Source organism: Hemiscyllium ocellatum, chromosome 2, assembly GCF_020745735.1.
Source record: "Hemiscyllium ocellatum isolate sHemOce1 chromosome 2, sHemOce1.pat.X.cur, whole genome shotgun sequence".
Lineage (NCBI taxonomy): Eukaryota > Metazoa > Chordata > Chondrichthyes > Orectolobiformes > Hemiscylliidae > Hemiscyllium > Hemiscyllium ocellatum.
In genome coordinates, this window is record NC_083402.1 from 118308878 (window position 1) to 118327578 (window position 18701).

The following is an 18701-nucleotide window of genomic DNA, read 5'->3' on the forward strand; positions in this document are numbered from 1 at the left end:
TGTACCAGCCTCCATCACTTCCTCTAATTAGAGACTAGAAAACTGCAGCTGCTGGAATCTAATATTGATAAACAGGAGGCTGAAAGAACACAGCACCCCAGGCAGCATCAGGAGGTGAGGTCGTCAATATTTTGGTTGTCACCCTTCTTCAGGACTGAGGGTGGGTGCAAAGGGAGCTGCAGAAAAAGAAGTGGGGTGGTGCAGGGTAGTGAGGTGGGGACAGATGAACACAGGCAGGCAGTACGTTACCTGGTTGGTTGATAGGAGAAATGAATCCAGTTGGTGGCTCAGAGGAGGTGTCAATCAGAGGAATGGAAAGGAATTAGATGATGGAGGGGGGGGGGTTATTAAGATGAGATGCTGTTCCTCCAATTTGCGGTCTGATTCATTGTGGCAATTATATGATTTTGTAAACCTCGATAAGGTCACCCCTCGGCCTCCAGCACTCGAGGGAAAATAGCCTCAGCCATTCAGCCTCGCCCTAACCCTGGCAATATCCTTGTAAATCTTTTCTGAACCTGTTTCAAATTTCACTAAATCCTTCAGATAAGAGGGAGGTGAGAATTGCTTACACTATTCCAAAAGTGGCCTAACCAATGTCCTGTACAGCCGCAACATGACTAATGGACTTAAAGATTGTGTGTTTGTCTTATTGAAATGCTTAAAATTGTAAGGGGATTTGGCAGGTAGATGCTTAAATGATTGCTCCTGAGGGAATCTGGAACTTAGAGGTGTAGTTTCAATATGACAGACCACCCAGTTAAGATAGAGATGAGATTTATTATTATTTCTGGGAATTATATTTTCCAGCAATGGCTGGCCATTGAATATGTTCAGGTTGAACTAGGCAAACGTTTGATTTCCAAGAGAATCTAGGGTTATTGGGACAGGCAGGATAACCAGCTTGAGGCCATAATCAAATTGGCCATGATTGTATTCAGTGACTGAGAAGTTTGAGGGGCCAAATGGCTGAATTCACCAATTTTTTTTTTTCTCTATGCTTCTATGATCTAAACCAAATATCTCTCAAATAACTTGGAATTTAATTTAAAAGTCTCACAGCACCAAGTTATAGTCCAACATGTTTATTTGAAAGTACAAGCTTTTGGAGCGTTGCTCCTTCAGGTAGAAGTCTTAAGAAAGAGCAGTGCTGTAAAAGTTTGTACATTCAAATAAACCTGTCGGACTCCAACCTGGTGATGTGATTTTTTAAAAACTTCATCTACTCCAGTAGACCGGCATCTCCACATCATAACTTGAAACACAATAGAGCACTAAGAACTGTCAACTGTTTAGTTGAAATTTTAGTGCTTGACCTGGTGTCTGATTGCCAGATAGTATTTCCTTCAAGCCATTTTTTTTTCCTTTTCATCTTTGTCGGAGAATTTCCAGGTTTATTGTAGAGTACCCAAAAGCACATGTTCACAGCAGCGAATCTCTATTGCAACTTAAGTTTTATGTTTTTCTTACTAATTTGCTGATTCTAACTTATTTTATAAAAAAATAAAAAGAAACTCAATTGAAAGATTTACCAGAAGTAAATGTTAATACTATGTAATACAGAATTACCTTTCTTCACCATCTTGTACTCTTAACAATGTAGGTTACCATTTGAGGTTACTCGTTGAATAATTGCAGCTATAATTGATTTCCTTCAGTATTTACTCTTGTCAGCAAGTGGTCAATATCCTTGTTTATTTTCATACTCTTTGGTATTTTCTTTGGTGTTTAGATGAATGTTACATTTGTGCTGCACGCAAATTTTAAAAAATTCTGTATTGTGCTTGCTGTCGAGCTTAATTGTAATGTAATTATAAACTTGCCTTTATCATCACTGCCTCCTTTGGTCTGTCAGAACATGCTTTCAGTTTAGAGAAAAGAACTCAGCATCAATAAACAAGGTCCCGTTCCTAAAGCAACATTCATTCATTTAGCTGGCCCATGTGATTTAGTTAATATTTGCTTAATTTTAAACTTAAATGAAACCATATCACTAATTAAAAGTATTGTGAAGTTGTAATTATTTGTTAGAATTCAAGTACTTTTCTCAAGTACTTGAATGTCCATTGACTTATGTAACTGAACAGTTTAAAATAAATTGTTCATGTAATCTGTACGTTAGTAGTTTTGGCCAAATTTTTCACAGTAAAATTAGTATTTAAGTCAAAGTATTATAAGATAACAAATATTTTTGATTTTAATGATTAATTTCTATAATGCTAGAAAAGTGACAAGGAGTTTGATAACCCACAAAGAATTTTTCTTGCATGTCTTGGCAAATAAAAGCTTATTGTAGTCTTCAAAGCTTTGCTTTTGTCAGCAGCTTTGTAAATGAAACATGGGTATAGGCATTAAATGTATAAGCTTTATTGTCTACACACCTGTCTCCTCTTAGGTTTATATTGGCTGTAAATTATAATTCTAAAAATGAGAATCGGAGTGGCCACTGAGTTAGGTCATTATGTTCACCAGATCAATTGTTTTACTTAAGAATAATTGATTGCATCCGTTGAGGTGCCTGTGGAGGGTTATTAAAGATGGGGAAAAGGTAAATACATTTTTGGGAAAAAAATTCTTTGAACACTTGTTGCTGACTGGATAATATTTCTTTCTTTCCCCTTCACTGTCCTGCTTCACTATTGCATCATTGTCCAAAAAGTTACCATATCAACAACTGTCCCTAAAATGAAAAAAAACTACTGCGTTTGAACTTTATACTTTTTTTTGTGATCAAATCGATAGCTTGATGAATCATAATGGCCTTCAACTATAATGCTGAAATCCTCTTCGATATGAGTGATTTGATGATGTTTGTCTCCAGTCCATCTTGTGCTGACTTATTTTGTTTCCCCTTACTACAGAAGGTTTCACCTCACTGGCTGTTCATCCTCTTTGGTATGTTGTCATTTCCACTGCTGTTTTACAGTGTAAATTTTTGTTTGCATTTAAGTTTGTGCTTCATTCAACAATGTCTCACATTTATGAATTTTATGTTAAAAGATTAAAATGCATGAAATTTAATTTCTGCACTGTAGCATTTGTTAATATGTGCACATGTCATTTTTTTAACGTCTAAAGTAATGGAAAATTATTTTCCTTTTTCCTTTACTGATTCTGTCCTGTTTATACTCTGCTTTGTTTTAATTTGTCACTGTTACTTATGGTGGAATTGATTTTTTTTTTGTTTTGTTTGATCACCTTAAAGGAGTTTATGGTGATGTACATCGTGTGAAGATCTTGTTCAATAAAAAAGAAAATGCCTTAATACAAATGGCAGATGCAAATCAAGCTCAATTGGGTAAGATTCATGGATTAGTTTTACAAAACGTAGTTTGCAATTTAGTTCCACCTCCAAAAAAACACTCGATCCTCACGTGCCTGCTATTTGGTGAATCATAATATTGATGGCTATTTGGCCTGTGCATCACAGTTGAAGTTACTCATATCTTTACCTAGTCTCCAGATACAGAGTCTGTAGATAAAGTTTCAAAATACCAGTTTGTCAGTGTTCTTTACTTTCCAGTCTGAGTGCTGAGGACAATTGCAATGCCTTTGTTTGCTACCTTGCTTAAGCGTAGCCAATTTAGATCAGTCACATTTTTAAGTCATTGAAATCGCTGATGTAAAAGTAATAAGTTGAATCTGATTACTTGGGATTGAAATGATTGACTTTATTAATCTGAAAGTTTGTATCCAAATCCAAGCTCAGTTCTTTCCAATATAATTGGTGGCGAGCAAATTATATTATGGGTGAATATATCAATTAATTCAATATGCTACATGAAGTATGAATTATATTTCTGGTGAAAATGTTTCAAAAATCCATTGAAATAAGATGTGTTTGTCTGTTGGGAATGGTTTGGGGATAAGAGGAATGCATTTTGAACTAGGCTTTATTGTCACATGTATTCAAGTATAGGAATATAGTGAAAAGTTGTCATTGTTCAAGATAGTTAGAGTCACTGCATGGAGACTGGCTCTTTGGTTCATGCTGGTCAAAATGTCCAGCTATGCTAACCCCATTTCCCTGTAATTGGCTGATATCCTTCTAATCCTTTGCTTTCCGTGTATTTGTCCAAATGTCACTTCCACTGACATCTCATTCCATATACTTACTTCCCTCTATGTGGGGAAGAAAAAGGTTGTCCCTTAGGTTCCCATTTGTTTTCCCGTCAAACCTTAAACTGATGCACTCCTACTCCTCAACTGCCCAACCCTGGGAAAAAGGACTGCGTATATTCACCTTCTCTATGCCTTTCATGATCATATACACTTTTATACGATTCCCCCCATCAGTTTCCTACATTCTGAAGAAGAAAAATCCTAGCCTGTCCAACCTCTCCCTACAATTCAGATTGTTGAGTCCTGGCAACATCCTTGTAAATTTCTTCTGCAATATTTCCAGTTTAATAACATTTGTCCTTATAGCAAGGTGATCACAATGCTCCAAATGCGGACACACTGACATCCTGCACAATTGCAACATAACTGTCCAACTTGTATACTCAATACCCTGATTGATGAAGGCCAGTGTGCCAAAAGCCACCTTCACTATTGTGCTAACCTGCGACCTTACTTTCAGAGAACTGTGAACCTGAACTCCAAGATCACTATTCCACTATGCTCCTTAAGGCCCTACCATACACCATGAAACTCCTAGTTTGATTTGACTTTACAAAATGCAAGACTTCACACTTATCTATGTTAAACTCTATTTGCTATTTTCCAGCCCACTTCCCCAGCTAATTAAGATCCTGCTGCAGTTTTTGATAATCTTCCTTACTGTAAATGTCACCTGCAAACCTAGTTATACCTTGTACATTCTCTTCCAAATCACTGCTATAACTAACAATAATGGGACCAGCACTGACTGATTCTTGAGGCACTCCACTAGTCACAGGCCTCCAGTCCAACAAGCAACCTTCCACTATTAACTGCAGTTTCCTACAGTCCTGCCAGTTGTGTATCCAATTTGCCAGCTTGCCCTGGATTCCATGCAATCTAATCTTCTGGAATAGCCTACCATGTGGAACCTTGTCAAAGGCCTTGGTGAAATCCACATCGATTACGTCTGCTGCCCTGCGCTCATAGTTCTTTCTGGTCACTTCATCAAAGAACTCTTAACAAAGTTGTGAGGCGTGATCTGTTATGTGCAAAACCATGCTGTCTACTCCTAATCAAACCTTGTCTTTCCAAATTCACATGTATCTCATATTTCCAATGTTTTGAATTAAATTAACTACCACAGATATTAGGCATACGGGTCTGTAGTTCCCAGCTTTTTCGTTGCAGCCCTTCTTGAAGAAGGCACAACATTCACTACCCTCCAGTCTTCCAGGGCCTCACCCGTGGTTAACTTGGATGCACAAATATTTGCCAGGACCCCAGCAATTTCTTCTCTTGCCTCTTGCAATATCCTTGGATATATCTGGTCAGGACCAGGAGATTTGTCCACCTTCATACATTCTAAGATGTCCAACACTACCTCTGCTATAAAATATTTGATGCGTGGAAGCAGACCACTTGCACATACTCTTGAGAAGTGAACTGAAGTAATGGTACAGTCTCTTTTAAAGTGTGTGTAGGTTGGCATGTGGAAAATTCAAATTTAAATGTTCTTTTCTCCTCAGCCATGAGTCACCTCAATGGGCAAAAGGTTTATGGCCGGGTATTGCGTGTGACTCTGTCCAAACATCAAATGGTTCAGCTTCCTCGAGAAGGGCAGGAAGACCAAGGTCTGACCAAGGACTACAGCAGCTCACCACTTCATCGTTTCAAGAAACCAGGGTCCAAGAACTTCCAGAATATTTTCCCTCCATCATCCACCCTGCATCTCTCCAACATTCCGTGAGTAACTTGATGAAAATCCGAAGTCTCCCCAAAGGCTGAAAGGCAGCAGAACCTCTCTTTAAGCTAAAACAAAAGTATAGAATGAATGAATAGGGAAACATTTCTGGTTGAGCAAAATTATGTTAGCATGTATTAGTTCTAATATCTTTTTAATTTATTGATTTTCTTTTTTCAAGAAAAGGGCCATTTAAAAATTGTCATCTAGTGATCACATTATGCCTTAAAACACCACTTTGTTTACATCATAACCGTAACCCAATTGAATTGCCCAGCTGAGTTAATACTAGTGACAGGTTTGTTTTCTTAATTGTCTGTATGCTTTGATTTGAACTGATTGCACCCTCTGCGTCCCTTCCTGGTTTGAGACTGACTTATATTGCCCAACCATATTTGGGCTAGTTCTGTTTTATTATCAATTCATGTGGATGTTGGTGAAAAGGCTAGTGTTAATTATCCATTTCTTGCTTCCTTTGCGAAGGCAGTGCTGAGCCACTGCAGTTGTGATGGAAATACTCATAGGTTTTTTAGGAAGCAATTTCCAGGATTTTGACTTGGCCGCCAGTGAGTAACATTGTTTCCAGTTTAGGATGCTGAGAGACTTGGGTAACTTGATCATATGCCCATGTACTTGTGCTCTTCTGAGAACAGACTAAGGGTTTAAAAGGTGTCATTAAAGAAGCCTTGGCAGGTTGGTGCAGTGCATCTTGTAGACACTACACATGGCAGTAACTGTTCTCTTTGGAGTGTGTGTGTGTGTGTCTTCAAGATAGTGAAGAAGTGCTTGGTCCTGAATAGTACTGGGCTTTAATGTTGGAGTTGTACTTTTCATGCAAGTTGGCACTACTTGATCACACTCCTAGCATATTGAAATAGTAGGAAGGTTTTGGGTTGTTAAAAATTGAGTTAACTGCTGCAGAGTTCCCATCCTCTGACTTGTTATAGCCACAGTATTTATGTGAGTGGGTCCTGTTGAATTTCTAGTCAAAAGTGATCTCCAAGATGTTACCCAAGTGCCAATGGTAGGTGCTTAAACTCTGAGGTTAATAATGGCAGTTGTGTCAAAGGGATTTGTCAGCTGGAGCCTGAATTTTTGTCCAGGTGTTAAATTCAGAACAGACTGTTCGTTTCTTCATCAATGAATATTGTACTTCTGACGTTTGTGGAGAAGACATTGTTTGATATCTGAAATTGATTAGACTGTTCTGAGGAAATCTTGGTCATGTCCTATTCACGTGCTAAATCCTGTTCTGTTGATTTTACCAGGTTGGCACATCATTTTGAAATATGTCAAGTGTTGTGCCTGATTTGTTAACCTAGGGTTGGCCCACTGGCTTGATGAGGGTGTTAAGAGTAGCCAAGCTATGAATTTAATAATGGTGTTTAAATGCAGTCCGGTTGTTGGCCTTTTCATGGATGTCCAGTTTTTGAATTGCTAGGTATGTTCTTTGGCTACCCCATTCAACTTAATGTCAATGTAAGACAAAATGGTGGAGAATGTCCTTACTGTGAAATGGGCCTTTCTCTCTGTAAGGACTATATAGAAATCAGACTTCAAATCTGTGATGAGCAGATGTTTCTGCAAATGAATAAGTGATCCACCAGGCCAAATACACATTTGCTTGTGTGTTCTCTCCCTCATAAACTGCTAAAGGACCAGTCTGGAACCTGTCGTTCAGGACTCTGGCAGTGGTGTTCCTGAACCACTGTTGGTAATGAATATTCACAATCAACATTGGTTGAATGTATCGTGTCTTTTTTACTGTTGGTGTTTCTTCCAAGTTGTGTTCAGTGTGGAGGATCACTGATTTTAACAGGTGCGTGAAGACAATGCAATGGTAATCAGGATTCTTTGTTGCTCATGCTCATGTTTGTTCAGATGCCATGAGACTTCATGGAATCTGCAGCACTCTTTTAAAACTCCCATTTCCATATGGATTGTTGTATTTTAGTCTGGGATGTTGGCTGAAAGATTTATTGTTTGCCTTGCCTGTGGGTCAACACTCTCAATTTTCACACCAGTCTATAGATGTGAATGAGCTGGATTGGGGCAATTCGTCATGTCCAGGTCTGTTGCCTAGATCATTGCCTGACGAAATGACTAATTTTGTTTTCTACTTGTTCACAATGATTTTGCATGACAAACTGGCTTGCTGTGAGACCAATTTGACCAGAGGGTCTCAGCCAAACTGGGTAAGGAGAACAGATTTCCTTCCCAAAAGAAATTCATGAGAAATCGTGAGGTGATCAAGTAGTTATTTGGTTGATACTACATTTAACTTCAAATGTGTTTAACTTACTTTGAATTTGTCATCTACAGTGATGAGATTCAAATCTTGCCTGAATAGTTCAGGCACATGATTACTAGTCCAAAAACATAACCATGAGACTAAATACTGCTTTGTGCCATTTCCCTCAGTGCAAATGTAGGTTTGTGCCTCAGTAGTCAAGATCTATGACCTAACTCTTTGTTTATTTTCACCATGTAAGACCTGAAGAATTTAAATAGTATGATAATGCTAGTATTACGCAATGTAACCATGAGATCAGCTTGAAATTCCCGTAATAATTGGAAGACTTTGAAAAATTCCTTGTTCTTCAAACCAATATCCATTTTGCATAACTTGTAAATGTATTGCTGTTGCAAGTCTGACTCGCTTTTACTTTTTTTTCCAAAATAGTATTGAATTGTCCGCTTTTTGTGCTCTTTTTAAAGAGTTTTTTTTGTGTATTTGTAGACCTTCAATAACCGAAGATGATCTGAAAAATCTGTTTGAAAGTGCTGGATACTGTGTGAAAGGCTTCAAGTTTTTCCTGTAAGTCTAATGTTGTGTTATGTCTGACTTCTGCTCGACACGCATAATAATACTGGTTTAATGTAAAAGTAAAACAAAGGAAATGCAGGAGAAACGCATAGCATCTGTGAAGGAAGTGTTAACAGTTTGAGCATAAAGACAACTCATCAGCACTTCTTTAACAGCCAAAGTAGGATTAGAAGAGATGAAGTCAGAGGAAAGGAAAGCAGATGATGAATTCAGAGGGGCTTTCGTACCTGCTTAGTTTTTGAAGCTTGCATTCCTTTTAACAACAAAGGAAAGAAAACATGTTTTTTGTTAAATCTTCCAGTGAGTTTGAAGAATAAAGTTAAGTTAAGGGTGAGACCACTGGCATAGAATGAAATGATGCTGATAGGGAGGTGAAGAATGTTCTGAATAAAAGTCTTTGAACTTAAATCTGTTTTTGTCTCAGATGCTGGCAGACTACCTGGTTTACTCCATTTTCTATTTTTATGGATGTAGATTTGCTCACTGAGCTGGGAGGTTAATTTCCAGACATTTCGTCACCCTACCAGATAATGTCTTCAGTGGGCCTCAGGCAAAGCCAATGCCCATTGAAGATGTTACCTAGTAGGGTGATGAAACATCTGGAAATTAACCTCCCAGCTCAGCAAGCAAGCCTACATCCAGAACCTCAACCTGAGCTACAAACCTTCTCAAAACTCACTTCTATTTTTATTTCAGATTTCCTTCATACATATTTTGTGTTTATCTCAGTTAACCATTTTCAGAATTCAGTCTTCGTTATCAATATTTTCGTTGTGATTTGATTTTTCTACCTCATATGACAGTGCTGTTATTACTGCCTAGTAATTGCAGCATTTCTTTTTTTGTAAATGACTCTAGTATGGAATTGATAAGTTAAAGCTGTATTTATAGCTTTATCTCCTGATGTTATAGCATATTAGTGTAAAGGAAGAAGGCAGTTTGTTCGTGTGATGCAATTAGATTTGTTTTAAATATCTTTTAATGGGGGAAGGAGGGCAATCTTTGACCTAATATTGTTAGGTAAGGGATTATGAAACAATGGTGTGTGAAGGTTAAGATACAAATTTGCTTTGATCTGATAGAATAAACAATGATCGGAAAGGACTTGTATTTCCAAGCTGAAGTCTAGAATATTTTAATAGGCTTGTGTGACTTCGTTGAGCATTGATTTTCTTAAATTCAGAGTTAAAATTCGCAGTCTTGAAACTTGCTGAAAATTTAAAAGCAAATCACATGGATGACAAGCTAACTTAAAGTATTAATATGCTGCAGTTGCAAATTGTTATAAGATTGTCCCAATTGTTCTTTTCTGTCCCTGTCCCCAAAATATCGTTGCTTTCAACATGCATACGTTGAGTTTTAATTTTTTTCCCTCTGATTTCGTTTGTGACAATGTCAAGTACTTTTGGATTGTTTACACTTTATATTAAATTACCACGTGGGAAGGATAAAGTTTAATGCGCATTGTTGTCCCTTTCTAGCTATTTGTACGATGGGTTCAGTTATCTAGGTGGTAAGCACTATCGATATTTCTCTAAAAGGGGTGATTTTGACAGTTTTTCACTATTCATTCTGCAGACACAATACTTTCTTTTATTTTTAAAAAAAATTAGTTCATTTTATATCATGAGGAACTTAAAAATTGACATTAATCCTTGTTAAACACTGTAATATTTTTTAAACTAATTTTTTGTGTGCCTAATTTCAGACCTCAACTGCCCTAATCGGAAAAAGTTTAAAGCAAAGTTTGTCTGAATTGCAGTGATCCATTGTTTTTCAATCGTTTGAGGTCAAAACCCTTAGTGATTACAAAAGTGAATGCTCCCTAATTTCTTTTAGCTCACTTAACAGGCTTTGACCAATAGTGATGTGTCACAGTGAGGCTAGTTTTGAGACAGAGCTGTTTTGTGAACTTCAGGTCACTCTCCATTGCCTGCACAATCTTGGTATAGAAATGACTGGCATTCAGTATTTGTCATTTTCCGTAATCCGTTCAAGGACACATCTGAAAAGGAGCAGTGAGCGTGTGGACTGATGACCACTAATCTTAGATGTGCTCAACAGAGGGAAGCTCCGAACCTATTGCTTATCATTGTACTAAAGTCATGCTGATTTTTGGCGTGCCAACTCCCTAGGTCTGTTTGTCAGGTATTTGTGTTTGCAGGACCCACAGATGCTTTTATCTCAAACAGTGGCTCAAGTGCAGAGGTAATCCATTTGATTTTCTTCATTGTCTCATGTTGAAAGGATCTCTGTACTGGCACTTGCAGAAAGAAAACCCATGACTCCAGCTGCAACTGTCCATCTTGTACAGTGGAGCATTAATGTACATGTCAGATGTTAATACACTCAAAGCAGAAATACCCCAAGTTCCTTCATTTGCTTCTTTCGACCCTTGTTCAGAATGTATACTATGTTCTGTTGTCTAAACTTCAATTAAAAGATGATCTCTAAGCAGTTCAAAATCATGTCACTTGAACTATTGCTTGTTTAGTTTTATGTGCTTCTCATTGAAAGAGAAGACCTGTGGCCTTGTCGAGAGGGAGAGAAAATGGGTTGGAGTCATAGAGATGTACAGCATGGAAACAAACCCTTCGGTTCCACCCGTCCATGCCGATCAGATATCCCAACCCAATCTAGTCCCACCTGCCAGCAACCGGCCCATATCCCTCCAAACCCTTTCTATGCTTATACCCATCCAAATGCCTCTTAAATGTTGCAATTATACCAGCCTCCACCACATCCTCTGGCAGCTCATTCCATACACGTACCACCCTCTGCATGAAAACGTTGCTCCTTGGGTCTCTTTTATATCTTTCCCCTCTCACCCTAAACCCATGCCCTCTAATTCTGGACTCTCCAACCCTAGGGAAAAGACTTTGTCTATTTATCCTATCCATGCCCCTCATAATTTTATAAACCTATATAAGCTCACCCCCTCAGCCTCCGACACTCCAGGGAAAACAGTCCCAGCAGCCTCTCCCTGAACTCAAATCCTCCAAATCTGGCAACATCCTGGCAAATCTTTTTTAACCCTTTCAAGTTTCGCAACATCTTTCCGATAGGAAGGAGACCAGAATTGCATGCAATATTCTAACAGTGGCCTAGCCAATGTCCTGTACAGACACAACATGACCTCCCAACTCCTGTACTCAATACTCTGACCAATAAAGGAAAGCATACCTCCAATTTTGGTGTCATCTGCAAATTTACTAACTGTACCTCTAATGCTCGCATCCAAATCATTTATGTAAATGACAAAACGTAGAGGGCCCAGCACCGATCCTTGTGGCACTCCACTGGTCACAGGCCTCCAGTCTGAAAAACAACCCTCCACCACCACCCTCTGTCTTCTACCTTTCGAGCCAGTTCTGTATCCAAATGATTAGTTCTTCTTGTATTCCATGAGATATAACCTTGCTAATCAGTCTCCCATGGGGAATCTTGTCAAATGCCTTACTGAAGTCCATATAGATCACATCTACTGCTCTGCCCTCATCAATCTTCTTTGTTACTTCTTCAAAAAACTCAATCAAGTTTGAGAGACATGATTTCCCACGCACAAAGCCATGTTGACTATCCTGAATCAACCCTCATCTTTCCAAATACATGTGCATCCTGTCCCTCAAGATTCCCTCCAACAACTTGCCCACCACCGAGGTCAGGCTCACCGGTCTATAGTTTCCTGGCTTGTCTTTACTGCCCTTCTTAAACAGTGGCACCATGTTTGCCAACCTCCAGTCTTCTGGCACCTCACCTGTGACTATTGATGATACTAATATCTCAGCAAGAGGCCCAGCAATCACTTCTCCAGCTTACCACAGAGTTCGAGGGTACACCTGAGCAGGTTCTGGGGATTTATCCACTTTTAACCGTTTCAAGACATCCAGCAGTTCCTCCTCTGTAATCTGGACAGTTTGCAAGATGTCACCATCTATTTCCCTACAGTCTATATCTTCCATATCCTTTTCCACAGTAAATACTGATGCAAAATATTCATTTAGTATCTCCCCCATTTTCTGTGGCTCCACACAAAGGCCACCTTGCTGATCTTTGAGGGGCCAAATTGCACTTTTTAAAACAATCATCTTTTGAGATTCAATCCATAATGCAAAGTGAGTTGTGATTGAAATGCTCTTTCCATTTGTTTCTTTGCACTGTTGAATTGTTTAGATCAGTCGTGCCTAAATGACTCACATCTGCTTTCAAACTTTCTAGCTTTAAATCGTAGTGAGTGATGTTTATGGGTTTGATTTCTAATTGTGCTTAAAGGATGAGTGTGCTAGCTCCAGAGGTGTTTCCCCTGGAGAAGGTTGAAAGGAGATTTGATAGAGGCATTCAAACCATTAGGTGTCTGGACAGAGTGAATAAGGCAAATATCTGTTCCCTTTCATGGAAGGATCGAGAATGAGGGGGTGTAGATTTTAGTTAAAGGCCGAAGAAGTAATGATATGAAGAAACAATTTTTTTTTACCCCCTACACAAATTGGTTAGCATCTGGAATGTACTACCTGATATTGTGGTGGAGATATTGCTTTTCTGTAACTAATCAATAATTATGAACCAGAACAAGCCCCCTCAAAATATATTAAGAAGATGGCCTAGACCCTAGGATGTTCTTGGTTTTAAAGGCAAATGCCAGATGTTGCATTCTGGATGGAATTTGACCGTCAAACTGCCAGTCTTGAAGCAAAATCAACTTCTATTCATGCACTATAGTTAAAAGACGTCAAAAGAAAGAAGCAATTGGAATAACTTAACTCTATTGACAATCATAAGACAATAATTAAATTATTTTATTATTTTAAACAGTGACCGTTCCAATGCAGTCACATCCCATAACCACACTCGTAGCAAAGGCAAATTCAGTAAAATCGATTGTCTTGCATGCAATTCTAGCAGCAGGAGTAGAATTCCAATCTTTTAGCTGTGACAAAGAGATGAAAAAACAGTTTCCGTATCCAGCTGCAAAAATTTCAGCAGCAACTGCTAAACACTAAAACTAAAATCCTGGTTCAGTGCGAGCTTGACCCCACCCATTCAGGCTGTTTCTATTGTTCCAACTTACTTTCCTCAAATGGTGGCCAATGCTAAATTAATTGTTAAATTTAAATCTGAGAGGGAAATTTCTCTGAAGCATGGGTGTCAAGGGATAGGGGCCCAAGGCAGGCAAGAGGACTTAGGCCACAGAGCAGTCATGATCTTGTTGAATGATGGCATGGGCTCGGATGGGCTGAATGGCCTATGTCTGTTCTATGTTCCAAGGTGGTTGAGAAGATTTGTGGAAGCATTGATGGTGATCTTTTAGCAATCACCTGAAGTCAGGGACGGGGCTAGAGGACTAGAAAATGGCAAACGTTAGCACCCTTGTTTACAGAGGGAGGGGTGCAGCCGACAGGAAACTATAATTAAGTAATCTGACCACACTTGATTAAAAACTTTTAGTTGACTTTTAAGGATGAGATTGTGGAGTTCTTTAGAGCGCATGGTAAAATAGGGCTGTGTCAGCACATCTATGTCAAGGGGTGGTCATGCCTAACTAATCTATAAGAATTCTTTGAGGAGATCGTAAGAAAGTTAGTCACAAGAGAGCCAATGGATGTGTTCTCTTTTTTTTTGATTTTCAGAAGGCAGTTGACAAGGTGCTGCACAGAAGGCTGCTAAGTAATGAGTCCATGCCACTGGGGGCAAGGTAAAAGATTGACTGAATGGCAGAAGATAAAGAGTGGGGAATAAAGGACTCTCTTTCAGGATGGTAGCTGGTGACTAGTGGAATTCCATAGGAGTAAGTGTTGGGATTGCAGCTGTTCATATTAAATGGTAGGGATCTTGTAAAAGGAGCCAAGGGCATTGTTGCCTAGTTTGCAGGTGACAAAAGATAGAAAGGCGGGACTCATGTTGAGGAAGCTGGAAGGCTGCTGATGGACTTGGGCAGGCTAGGAGAGAAAGCAAGAGGTGGCAGATGGAATACCATGTAGGAAAGTGTGAAGCTATGCTCTTTGAGAAGCTCATGTGTTATTTTGTTAACCAGGGTGGGCTTCGGAAATATAAAGCTCAGAGGGACTTGGGAGTTCAGTTAATCTTAATATCCAGGTTGATTAGCAGGAAGGCAGAGGCAGATGTCACATTAGCATTCACTTTGAGTAAGATTGTACTGCTGAAGCTGTTCAGGCACTGGTTCTACCGCATTTGAAATATTGAGAGCAGTTTTAGGCCCCAAATCCAAGGATGGATGTCTGGATTTGGAGGAGGACGAGAAGAGGTTCACAAGAATGATCTCAGAGATGAAGTGCTTGTCCTATGAACTGCAGTTGAGGTTTCAGCATCTGTAGTCAGTGAATTTTACAAGGATGAGGGGGATCTCATTGAAACTTTGAGAATACTGAGAGGTCTGGTGAGAATGGATGTGGTGAAGATGTTTCCATTTGTAGGAGAAACTAGGACCAGAAGGCACAGCCTCAATGAAGGGATGGCCCTTTAGAATAGAGATGAGTTCCTTCAGCCAGAGGGTGATGCATCTATGGAACTTATTCCTGCAGAAGGCTGTGGAGGCCAAGTCATTGAGTGTCTTTAAGACTGAAAGAGTTCCTTGATCAGGAAGGGGATCGAAGGTTACAGGGAAAAGCAAGAAAATGAGGTTGAGTAATGCATCAATCATGATTCAATGGCAGAGCAGACTTGATGGGCTGAATAGCTTAATTCTGCTTCTGTATCTTATGGTCTTGACTAGTCGGGCATTTTAATTCCAACAAATTTTCTTTGCGTTATTTTAAATACGATTCTCTCTACAGATGCTGCCAGACCAGAGTTTGTCCAGCACTTTCTGGTTTTGTTTCAGTGATTTGTTTTATTCTAGTGTATAACAACTTTCAAAAATAATTTTGTTCTGTTGCAGGAAGGACCGTAAAATGGCCCTCATCCAGTTGGACAGTCTTGAAGAAGCAATCCAGGCTCTCATTGACCTTCACAATCATGATCTTGGAGAAAACCACCACCTCAGAGTTTCCTTTTCTAAATCTACAATATAATTCCTCTCCTGTTCTCCCTATAGACTGGGACCACCCAATGTGGTAAACTAGCATTCAGACAGAGACTGAAATACCAATGACCAACTATGCCTGCAAGAGATGCTTAGTGTAATATTTTAAGTGGAACACAACAGTGATGATGGGATCCTTCCTTTGTTTATCCATCAGTTTAAGCTTCAATCAATATCAATTTTCTTTATGTAATTTTTGAAATGGGTGGGTTTGTTGCAAGCAGTCAATAGCCATAAATTGATCATTCACCTGCTCTTAACAACTGGTTCAGTGAAAATTTCTTTTTGAAGAAGTTTACAATTTTGGGGGAGAGGGAAAAGAAAATCCTGTCTAGATCTAAAAGATTTTGACACACTTTATTTTGGTAATATTGGGGAAAAAGAATTAAACATCATGGGTTTTCATACCACTATAATCTGAAAGAAATTATCAGTTTCATATTTACTGTGTACTTGTTTAATTATCATGTGCCTTATTATGTGCTTATAATCAAATAGATTAGAGGCTTTTCCTGAGGTTTCTTCAGTACAACTATTGTGGGTTCTTTCAAAGGGAGTCCTTCTCCTTGTAGATTTAGGTGAATTTTCTTTTGTGTACGTTGCAGTATTGCAACAATTAATGATTTTTATTGCAAATTAGCACACAGTTGGGAATGGAAGCCCAAGCTTTTTCCTGTCCTTGGGCAAGCTGCAAATCTGTACTCTGTACCATCCAAAACTGCAGAAATGCTGTATAAAAGCCTGTGCTACAGATTCTTTTGAATGTTATTTACAGTGACAAAACTGCAATGTCTATGGTTGATTTGTTTTTTCCCTTGAGTACCTGTAAGGTTCTAAATATTCAAAATCCAATCTGTGTGCTATGAGTTTGTTGTATGTTATCTTAATTTTTTTCATTTATTTTGATGTTCTTAGTGTGAACTTACTGGTTCATTTTATGAATGTTTAATTGTTATTATTGGCTTTTTTTTGTTGGGCGGGGTGGGTGTGTGTTGGTTTAGGCTTTTGAATGTTTCCGTGTAGGTACTTTTCTGAAGTCCTCTCTGGGATTTTTACTTTTGTTTCATTAGACTCCCTAGCTAATTAACTAGCATTTTTTGCCTGCCTTGTTTTATTGAATGCTCTCTGGACTAACTGCCAGTCTAGAAAACGTGTCCTTAATTCTTCCATTCATTCTGAAAGAAAACTTCAGAGCTGCACAGACTTCGAAGCTGCAACTAAACCATGGTTAGAACTGTACTGATTTATTAAATACAAGACTCTTTCATACCATTTGGGTGGAATTCCATGATACTTAACAGAAAAAGGATTAAATATTAGTGAATGATAAGGTAGAGAAAACAGAGCTTTTTTTTTCAGGGTTTCGGAGAAAAACCAAAACAGGACCAAAGTTGATGTGCCTTCAATAGTCTTAATCATTTTTTTTCTCTTGCCTCCAATTTAATATTTTTCCTTTTACTATATTTACACTTAAATTAGAAAATTATTATGAATGTAGTTTCAAATAGACGAGGGAGATTGAGTAAAAGAAGAATTTTCACTTTTCATTAGGGGGTGCTTTGTTTGCTTGCACCTAGCTCTAAGGAGAAAATACCTTAAGGTCGCTAATTTACATTGAATTGGATCTGTCAACTCCTGCATGCTGAGCATGGAACCAGAGGTTCACTTCACAAAAGAAGCATCTTAAAACAGTTGTTAGGAATCTCCCAGTAATTTCCATTTGTGGTGCCCCGAGCCAGAACTTTCCCAAAGTTGTGATTTGTATTTTCTTTCATCATTCTGCAAATACAAAGCCGAAAAGTGTTTTTTGTTTTGGAACACCAGGTGGTGTGGTGTAGCATTCTCAAGAGTGGTCAAATGCATTGTTATACTGTCTTGTTAAGGCAGACCTCGTTCTTTCATTAGTAAATATAGTCACACCAGCTTCTAATAACTAGTGATATTTGTGACTGAAAAGAAAAGTCATCTGACTTTTAAATTGGCTGACACCATAGGCAACCCGTATTTATTTGTTTTTGAATTTAAAAACTGGACTGATGTTTGTTTGACATCAACAGTAGAAAAGGGTCTAGCTGATGTGTGATGGTGCACAGTTGATGTCAGTTCGAGATTTACCAGTTCCATCAGATAGGGTCACCAGTGATAATTGACATGCAGTATAATGACACTTGAGACATAAGTTGCAACTAGAATGCTCCCACCTGTGCAATTTAGGCGAGGGTTGCAACATTTGTGGAATCCTTGAACCTCTCTTTCAAGCTGCTTTTCTTAAGTCTTTCCCTTCTAGCATTGAGGTGTTGGCAGGTATGTAGTGCTTTCCTCCCTGTTCGTTCGTGTACTTGATCTGTTCTTAAAATTCCTGCTTTTTTGAGTTTGTAAGAATGTTCAGCTGATGATGAAAATGCTGTAAATATTTGTAACAACTTTTTTTAATGAGGTTTTTTGGGAACAAGATAAAGTACAAACTGGTTTTTATATGAAAACATTGATTGTCTTGTATATTTTGATAAGCAACAGTACCAGGTTTCATTTGTAAAGCGGTTTGTGTCAATGTGGAAGAAACAAAATGGATTCCATTTCTGTTAAGATTTGTTTTTAATGCAGAGATGTTGAAATATTAAAAAAATATTTTCTAATTGTCTATTGCATGTCTCTGTATGCAGTGTTCCATTTCTTTCAATGTGTGTATTTGCTTGTATCGCCTTGATAATCTTTCCTCTAATTGTAGCATGCTTTCAATAAATGCCATGACACCTCTTGATCTTCCTGCCTCTTTGTCTACCACTTTAACTTTCCTTTGTTTCCCCCCCCCCCCCCTTAATTCTAGATCAGAGATTTCCAAACTCTTGTTTAGGCTGGGGTACAGCGCAGAGACAGGAAACAATGTGCTTTGGCTATCTGTAGGATTTGAGATGTACTCAAACAATTATCTGTGGAGGTTATGGATTTGGAACATTATTTAGCTCCAGCTATCAATGTCTGTGTCCCAT

The 18701-nt window shown here is 38.5% G+C and overlaps 1 protein-coding gene across 3 annotated transcripts in view; it reads left to right on the forward strand.

Moving 5' to 3' along the window:
• Nucleotides 1-18347, forward strand: part of ptbp3 (polypyrimidine tract binding protein 3) — a 118943-nt gene extending 100596 nt beyond the window's left edge. For all 3 annotated transcript variants that reach the window (XM_060839309.1, XM_060839317.1, XM_060839327.1), the window contains 5 exons: nucleotides 2862-2895; nucleotides 3206-3298; nucleotides 5631-5847; nucleotides 8586-8663; nucleotides 15568-18347. In XM_060839309.1, the coding sequence (XP_060695292.1) occupies nucleotides 2862-2895; nucleotides 3206-3298; nucleotides 5631-5847; nucleotides 8586-8663; nucleotides 15568-15700 (555 nt within the window). In that variant the 3' untranslated portion in view covers nucleotides 15701-18347. The remainder of the gene's footprint in view (nucleotides 1-2861; nucleotides 2896-3205; nucleotides 3299-5630; nucleotides 5848-8585; nucleotides 8664-15567) is intronic.
• Nucleotides 18348-18701: the final 354 nt, after the last annotated feature.